Source organism: Coregonus clupeaformis, chromosome 32 (assembly GCF_020615455.1).
Source record: "Coregonus clupeaformis isolate EN_2021a chromosome 32, ASM2061545v1, whole genome shotgun sequence".
Taxonomy (NCBI): domain Eukaryota; kingdom Metazoa; phylum Chordata; class Actinopteri; order Salmoniformes; family Salmonidae; genus Coregonus; species Coregonus clupeaformis.
Genome location: NC_059223.1, coordinates 1,262,313 through 1,271,412, shown reverse-complemented (window position 1 = coordinate 1,271,412; position 9,100 = coordinate 1,262,313). Strand labels below are relative to the sequence as shown.

At 40.2% G+C, this 9,100-nt stretch overlaps 1 protein-coding gene across 2 annotated transcripts; it reads right to left on the bottom strand.

The window, feature by feature from the left end:
* Positions 1-3,310: 3,310 nt before the first annotated feature.
* Positions 3,311-6,744, bottom strand: irx3a (iroquois homeobox 3a). 2 transcript variants are annotated; one of them, XM_041895423.2, is made up of 4 exons: positions 6,298-6,744; positions 4,619-5,672; positions 4,024-4,090; positions 3,311-3,660 (listed from the first exon to the last, which is right to left on the bottom strand). In XM_041895423.2, exons 1-4 carry the CDS (start codon positions 6,511-6,513, stop codon positions 3,606-3,608), a joined length of 1,392 nt encoding a protein of 463 aa, XP_041751357.2. In that variant the 5' UTR covers positions 6,514-6,744; the 3' UTR covers positions 3,311-3,605. The 2 variants fall into 2 exon arrangements, with proteins under 2 accessions (XP_041751357.2, XP_041751358.2); XM_041895424.2 differs by lacking the exon at positions 4,024-4,090.
* Positions 6,745-9,100: the final 2,356 nt, after the last annotated feature.

Below are 9,100 nucleotides of genomic sequence, written 5' to 3'. Positions count from 1 at the left end.
ACTGGGTTTCCCACAGCCTTGGTGCGTGAGGCTCACCTCTGATCACTCTCACTTTATACTGCAAAATAAAACTGTCCAACAAGCAACCCATATGAATAAACTTGTCTATAAAAACAAAAATGTGTGTATTTCTGTTCCTGAAATGTCGTTTATTCTCACATTTTATTTTCCTCATGAAGATGTTATCTGCACTACTGCATTTCTATTCAAAAGGACACTGCATTTCTAAAAATGATGTCTGTTTTGACCATATAGCTGTTCTTTGTCTTATTTTCTGTGCATAAATGTGCACAAGCAAGGTGTCCATCCGTATTCATAAATATGTGTTACCTTTCCTTTTTTTAGCCGTTGTGCTATTAAAGCAGACTCTCTGGTGAATCAATCAGTCAGAGTATTTAACATAGCTGGGAGCCAGGAAATAATAAAGAGAAGTCAGTGTTGATTATTGCTCAATAGGCACGAGGACATCCACTTAACACGGGGAAATGAGTGACACACCGTGCCCCGCTGGAAATGGCCCCTGCATGCGCTGTGGTGTGCAGCTCTGAGCGAAATGTTAGCTAATGCATTCCATTTGCTCTGTTCAACCGGGAGCAGGTTGGACACGTATGGCGACATAGACATAGGCATGATTAGTTTGTTTCTACTGAGGAATTTTAATCCCTAATTTCTTGCACGGATCAGATGAGGCCCTCTGCACTCTGAACAACGATCACTGTCCCCTCAGTAGCATTCGGATTGAATTCTCATGATCAAGAGAGATTGTTCAAGCAGCTCCCTTATCAACTAACATCCCCCCAGAACACTGGGGAAATCATCATCAATATTTATGATCGTAATGAACGTGCGCACACATGTGTATGTGTGAGTAGGAGGGGGAAAAATGGTGGGGGTTCTTTATAGTTTATTATTCCACTGCAATTATTATTATTGACAGGAAAAAGTATTTGTAATGCCTGTTTTTGATTAAAAATGATGTAATATCATGTCAATCTATTCTGTCAATTTGACTACATTTTAATACTTAATAAACAGTGCCTGATTCTGAGATGAAGTGTGATACTTTATATTTTGGTTACATTTAAATGTATCAAGTATTATGTACTTTTATACTGTGGGTTTAAGTTTCATAGGCTAGAGTTCAGTTTAACAACCTAGACATCTTTGGGCATATTTATTGGTTTGGGAAGCGCGTTCTCCCTGGTGACCTGTGCTATGTGTTTTAAGTGGGTCATCGGTGATAGGCGAATGCTGGTCACTCGCTCCGTGTGACTTCCTGAGCAGCGCGGGGCAGCCAGAGCTGGTGGTGCTGGTGCGTTTCCGAGTGAAAGTGGGCACAATCCAGAAAAATTATTACATCAATCAGTGTCACAACTAGCCGCTGTGACTTATGAATATGCATAGTGCGCGCGCAGTTAGATAGGGGGCTCTCAGGAAGATAATTGATTGGACAGGAAGGCAGCATGGTGAGAGGAGCGCGAGAAGGCCAGCCTACTTAGTAGAATACCAAGCCCCGGTCCAAAGCTTTCTCCCCGGCTGGGTCTCTAAGCACAGCCTCGAATGCCTGTTGGAAATGTTCGGCTTTTCTGTCTGTTGTGTTGCGCTGCTATATAACCATCCCAGAGCGAGCCCTGAAAACAAAGCGGTCCTGCTCTCCATTGGCCAACCAACCCAAAACGCGCTCAATTGGTGGAATGTGTGACAGAGTGCGTCATTTGTATGATTTTTTAAACTTCAACAAAGAGGAAAAAGGAAATCTGGGGCTCCCCATACAATTAGAAAACATATTGTCTGTATTCTTCTATTTTCTAGAAATACAATGTTGCTATTTGAACAAGACTATTTAATTGGCTAATTCAAACACATTCATAAATCTACTAAAACGTCTTATTTTAAAGTATTTCGTTTCTATTTCGAAATCTGCGCTTAATTTCACTGCACAATTGACTGCAAACATGTCGCATATTCGATAGGATTTAATGTTTTTGCTTGTTTATTTTTTGCAGTAGGCCTAGCCTGTTTTTTTCTTTCATTGACATGTTGGAGAAATTGTCATAGGCCTACAACAACTTTAACCATTTTGAAGAGGGGGTTGAAATGTACAATTTAAACGTTTAATACTTTTTTTTTTTAAGTGAAATAAATTGAAACGGAAAAAATTTAATTAAATGATACTGAAACAACGAATTTAGTGAATATGTGCCCCATTTATTTATGTGGCCTGTTTATTAACATTGGTGTTTATGCAGCAGCAACATTTCCCAAGTTAATATGTACAACGAAAGGTAATATTAAAAATGTTTCTTGATCTATTAATTGTTAAGAATGCTAAACCATTTTAGGTGAATTGAGTGTAACGCTGGAGAAGGTTCTATTTTAGTGCATGCCAAACCATGCCAAAAGCTTTTACGATGGGCCTATAACAAAAAATATTTTTCAATGGCTTGATTACATATTGGTCATTACAGTACAAAGTTGTGATTTAGGTTAATCTGTTTGATCAAAGATTTCGTATTGAAAACCAGAGAAATATCCCTATCCGTCTTTTCCAGACCGCAGAATCACAGCAATGGTGACTAGATTAGACTGTAGAGGGAGCTCCAACTCCAACTTTACATAAACTTTATCTCACACCGCTTCTGACATGTAAATTATCTTAGATGTGGAAACAAACATAAATAAATGATATCCCAATGTATTGGTGGCATATGGTTAGCAGTGCAGCCCACAACGGCTGACCAAATTCAAGATGCATAACAAAAAAACATGTAGTAGGCCTACCACAAATATCACATGCGAACTGAGATTGCATTGTACATACAACACCACAACCCATGTACGCATAGCCTAGCCTATACGACGTTTAACCTCTCAGTCCAAAATAGTTCCATCCAAATCTTCAAATAGTCAGTAGGCCTACATCATTTCTCTTCATATGCCATACAATTTTAGACGAAAATTTATGAAATAATTATTCATTTTAATTCGTCTGTTACGCCTCAATAAAGATAATCCCAGAACTTTAATATCCAAATGTACGATGCAATAGTCAACTAATTACTCTTAAGTCCCTCATGTGAAAATGCCTCAAATCCTGCTAGAATATTTACTTATCACAGCCCAGTATGATGAAGCCTATCCGCCCCAGGCCACGCAGACAGACACACACACACATGCAAAAAGCAAAACATTGAAATTCTGCACCACTTCACAATCTAATTCATAACATCTAAGGCCCACAACAGCTAATTCTCCTTTCACAAAACAATCATCAGACAAACAGCTTCCCAAAAATCACAAGCGATTTGAATAAAGTTGCAGCAGTTCATTTATTAGCCAAAATATAGACTTTCTTGTACAATTTGGTTCACAAGTATGTACATTTTCTTAACTTTATATACAAAACATTTTGAACATCAAATCCTCACAGAACTTACAAAAAAGAAAAAGAAAACTCACAGACTACTGGTTCATACATTATTACATTAGCAGGTTTACACAGGACATGCTTACAAGGTAAGTATACACAGATGTATTATTCTTATTTTACATTCCTTACAACAGATTAAAATAAAATCATAAAAAGAAAGAGTGAAAGTCAAAGTCTAGGAGGAGGCGAGAGCTGATAGAACCATGGCTGCTTCGAGTTGATTCTGAGGCCTGCAACACACGGGTCAAGAAAATAAATACACTCAGTAAGAGGAAAATAATAATAACCTAGAACTGCAAGGTAATGAAATGCTTGAAAAGTAAAGTGATATAAAGTGAAGATTGCTTTTGAAAAATGAGAGCCGGTTATAAAACCAATGTGGTAAATTTGAGCTGGGGTTTTTGCATGACAAATATGCAAATATAATTTTGAGGCCTAAACGAAATAACACAAGCACTGAGGAATCCATCTATTCCATGTCCTACAAATACGACAAATAGGCTATAGTTTGAGTAAATGTGGTAGTCAAAGATAAAATAGGATGTGCATAAAAAATAATTTAGCCAAATAACATAAAGATGACAGTCTCTTACCGTCTATGAACTGGGTGGAAGGCTGTTTTTAACAACTTTTTCTCTGCTTCCAAGGCACTAGATCTCTCTGAAATAATAATGGCAATAAAATAAATAAATATATGCATTCATTCTCCTGTCTATAACTAGAGCACAGCACTGTCGCCGTGAATTTAGTATTTCACTGCCTGGGAATCTTCAAGTCAGTCACGGGTTAAATACAAGCACGTACAATACTGAAGTAGGTATGTGACAAAGAAATATGGGGCCAAATGCTGAATTTAAAAATCATTATCGGACATGAATGACCATCCATTCTCACAATAAACCAGCTGATAATAACATTAAAAACCAATGACTTCGGCCCTTTATTTCGACCAACTCTGTCTGTCTTCCCCCAGTTCAAAGCTTCAACACCACCTTATTCTGTCACATAAACGACAGCATGGAAACACACTTTTATGATCATCTTTACGGCCTCAAAATATCTGTCCAGAACAGGCCTATTTAAGTAGGCTATAGCGTTAAAGAGGGATAAGTAAAGTCTGAAATAGAGTAATAATGAACAGTTTGTTATACAGTCAGGCTCGCCAGCCTCAGTGTTGGTGACATGTACCTGTGACGGCTGTGTCTGAGCTATGACTCTTGTCCTGCGTGTGTTGGTGTTGCTGCCTGCTGTAGAGGGCGAGCCCGTTCGCCGAAGCCTGGTTCGCCAGTCCAAGGTAATGGTTAGAGTTCAGTAATGCGAGCTGGTGGGCAGAAAAAGCTCGGTTTGTCCAGTTCTGGATTTTTCCAACAGGACAAGAGATGAGTCTGTGATGAGGGCTGATTATGGTCTGGGCCCCGGGCCCAACTGTGTTGCTGCCATTCATTTGTGGAGATTTGCGGGGATTGTCAGGGGTTGTTGCTGTCTCCGCCAAAGACCAAATCTTTGGCTTTTGGGCCGGGGCCGGGGCCGCGTTATTTTCTGATGGGGGCGAATTGATGGACACCGGATTCAGTTTCAGTTGTTCGCCATTCGGTTGTGAGGCTTTAATTTCAAAAGAGTGATGGTGGTGGTGGTGGAAGTGCTCGCCCCGTTCCACGTTAATATCTTTGCCCTCCTTCACTACAGCCTTTAGAAATCTCTGATCCGGCCCTTGTAAATCCTCATAGCCGTCTGAAATCTCAGAGTCGCTTCTACCATCTAATTTTAAATCAGCGTGTAGGTCATCCTGATCATCCAAGTCGTCCTTATTCTCGATATTTTCCGTGTCGATATTTTCTAAATCGATCTCTTCCTCATCCTCCCTCTTGTCCCCTTCCTCTCCCTCCTCGTGATCACTGTTGTAAACATTTCCCTCTTCGTCTGTGCGGCTCCGGGGAGTCCAGGTCATCTTGTTCTCCTTCTTTAGCCTCCTCCTGGCATTGGCGAACCAGGTGGACACTTGGGTGAGGGTCATTTTGGTGATGATGGCCAGCATGATTTTCTCGCCCTTGGTGGGGTAGGGGTTCTTACGATGCTCGCTCAGCCAGGCCTTCAGTGTGCTCGTGCTCTCCCTGGTCGCATTTTTGGGTCTGGACGGGTCACCAAACTGATACTGGCCATATGGGTAAAACGCTGGGTGATGGTGGGCAAATCCTGGATGTCCTTGGACGCCTGGACTGTCTTTCAACTCATACTGAGCACCCTAAAAGACAAAGAGCAGAGACCCAAAGGACGTGTGAGATATTATGATAGATTAATGATGTTTGCAAAATGAAATTCTACTTTATGATAAATAAGACCAAATCATATAGGCTAATATATGCAGTATAAAGCCACTATCACCACATGTGTCTTTCTTCACATAGGATATGTGATTTCTGCGTTTACGACTAACAAAAGCATCACCATATGTAAAAGTTACACATTTGTATTTTTTACACACCATTTCTGTTCAAGAAAAAAACTATTTGATTTCTAAAACTTCACTACCAATTGCAAAACATTTCAATGTATTTCAAGATGCATGTATCCACACTTTTAACGGCTGTACGATCAAATGCAATTTCAGTTGTTTTCTTTATTTTCTAGTGGTCTGAACATAGGTTTTCGACTGACATTTCGGTTATTGTGCTACTTTTTGGCTACTTTTTCTATTTACAAAAAAAGGAGTCAATAACAAAGTTCACCAACGAGCACTTCTTGTTCAGTCCTGAATGGATCATTGTCTCAATAACGTAACGTCACCTCGCCCTTTCTCTTTTTTAGTGTGGATGGGGGAAAAAAGCGAATGAAGGGAACCAAAGGCATATATCAGTAAAGGCACTCACCAATTGATTGAAAATTGATATATCGTTTGAATAGGGCAGAAATGCTCCATAGCCCTGTGCTGCTGCGGCGAAAGGTGATCCATACATAGTTGAGAGAACGTTTGAGAGTGCCCCGGACGGGCTCAACTCCGTACCGGCTCTGGCATTGCTGATACCCTGGCGCTCCGGTGGGTATATCGGTCGGATGTACTGATATCCCAGCTGCGGGAAAGACATGGTCGTAGAAAAAAGTCTGCTGCAATCACAAAAAGCAGGGAATCGCCCTCGCGGTGCGTACTGCGATATCCACGTTACAGTGAGTACAACAAAGTGTAAGGGAAGTCTATATTTCCTCAAAAACAGCCAGTGTAAACGATCCGATTGCGCCTTCCTCCCTCACTTCCCTATTGATCTGGATGGACTAAGGTCAGGTCCTTACAGATTGCCTTAGATTATTGGGACTCCTTGCTCTGATTGACATTTCTAGTCGTTTAGAAGCCCCTCCTATTTCTCAAATCTCACCCCCTATACACACTCTCGCTCTTCCACGCGCGCCTCTCTCTCTCTCTCTCTCTCTCTCTCTCGCTCTCTCTCTCTCTCTCTGTATTTCCCCTGGATAAGTGCACTGACGTCGCGATCTCTTATTTGAATGGGTTTCAGATCTCATTTGATGGCTCGCCAATCATTTAATTTGTTATTTGTTCGCCTCAGCCCTACCCCATTTTATTGCTAATTCACAATTTGTGGTCATTTGCACAAATAGTAAATATTTAAATGCTGTTGAGTGATTAACTTCACATAAGCCTAGTGTCTGCAGTTTTCTTCTAATGAATGTGTCCCACGTATGTGCACCCGCGACTCAGTTAAGACATGTCCACTGGAAAAAAGACCTAAGAAACTTATGTTATTTCCCGTATCGAGTGATTTGGACCCAGGTATGCTAAAAGTCTATGGGCAAATTGTGTTTTCGTATGCCGTTTTGAGGTGTTGCCGAAGCTTCTAACAAGTGGCAAGCGGATCGGACTCAATTCACTCTTTTAATTTGGGACATCAAACAGTTAGCATGTAACCATTTGACGTCAGAGAGAAAGTTGTCAAGAAATGAAAAGCTGCATGGGTGATTAGCGCCTGCGCTGTTAATGAATGCAAAGTGTAACCGTCAACAATGGCAACGATAACAAATAAACACGTTGTGTTGTGTATTGTGGTGGATATATATTTAAAGTGATACACTGGAAGCTAAAACTTTGAGGTAAATAAATATTTTACATGAACAACAACAACACCACAAATAATGTTGATGTAAATAATAATAGTGTCATAAAATAACGATGATGATGATGATGATGATAATATTAATAACAATAATAATAATAATAATAATAATAGCCTAATAATAATAATAATAATAATAATTGCAAGTGGTTTAATTTATTAAAAATTCACTGATGTTATTCATTATGCACGGAAAGCTCATTTTGCACGGAAAGCCATAGCTATTTGTAAACAGGTTAGGCCTGTTAAAAACAATTCTATAAAATCTAATTTTGTATGTATGTACCAAGGCTTCCCTTCCAGGAAAAAAATATCATCTTTACAAGACTATCGCACATAAAGATTAGGCTACCTTTAAGAAATCCGCTTGATGAATTTGACAAAACCAGTTTTTTCTTGTATATAAATCGGATTAAAACAAAGCAAGGGAGTCAGAATTGAAATTCCATGAATCAATATATAAAAATATGTAGGAAACATCCCTAATCGTATTACATCCCCGTCTTTGTACCATCATATGTCTGTTAATCGTTTGCAAAACAACTACAGTGGTGACTTATGTATTGCTGTTGCAGTTTATTTGAATATGATAAATCTCAGCGCAATATTGACAGCGAAATTAAATCTCATCAATCTCAGTTTAGTTTTGATGATGAGATCCGGTTTCCAAGAACTAGGTCTATGTCTATGTAGGCCTACTTGTTTAAACCTTTAATCTTCTTTTGGAGCTGATATCATTGTCTGGGAGGGATAATAGCAGCTATCATTTCTCATATAGACTATAAGGCCACGTCTTGTTTCCATAAACTCAGTGCCGAACCTCCGTGTTTCCCCTTAACGTGCTGGCATCTTGACACCCAACCGAACCTGGATTATGAGGTTATTAATTACAGCGAGTGGCGGATGCCATCCAACCGGCATGGTAATCACTACATAGCAGTCAATAACACTCAGACACACACACCAACCTGCAGCAGAGTGAACGGAGGGGCCAGACTTTACAGCTGATCTGAGAAACTCAACATTTATATTTGCCTTCAGATTGAGGGAGGAATGTGTTAGTTGAATGAGTTCAACTAAAATAGGTGAAGAAGTTAGTGTAAGACGTGTGTCGTGTCACATGTGTATTGAAATGCTGAATATTGGAACTGCCAACTTTCGTGCTTTCTTTGTGTTATAATATAAAAGCAGGTGGTTGGAAGTGTGAGTGTGAACGACATATCTGCCAGTTAGTGCCCTCTCAGAGGCGCTCCCAGTTCGGATGGACACGTGTCTCATCCCCGGGACCTGTCAGGGCCCCAAGGACTCCGTCTGATTTATAACCCCAATCAAACACATATGCACTAACTTAACACTTTCACACCGACCCGGGAAACTGGCATAGCCATAAAAACATTAAGACTCTCAGCTCTCTCTCTCACCTCCACTCCACACCGTATAGCGTCCCATAACCTGCCCTCTCCGCTTGACTCTATAACATACACACGGTGGATACAAATGCACCAAACACTGGGGCAGCCACACTACTGCTACTACTACTACTACTACT

Bases quoted from the DNA above. Each gene is read 5' to 3' on its own strand.
- irx3a (XM_041895423.2), bottom strand. From the start codon at position 6,513: ATGTCTTTCCCGCAGCTGGGATATCAGTACATCCGACCGATATACCCA. The intron at 5,673-6,297 runs GTGAGTGCCTTT...TTTGTCTTTTAG, and splicing joins TATCAATTTTCAATCAATTG to GGTGCTCAGTATGAGTTGAA. The intron at 4,091-4,618 runs GTACATGTCACC...TTATTATTTCAG, and splicing joins CTCAGACACAGCCGTCACAG to AGAGATCTAGTGCCTTGGAA.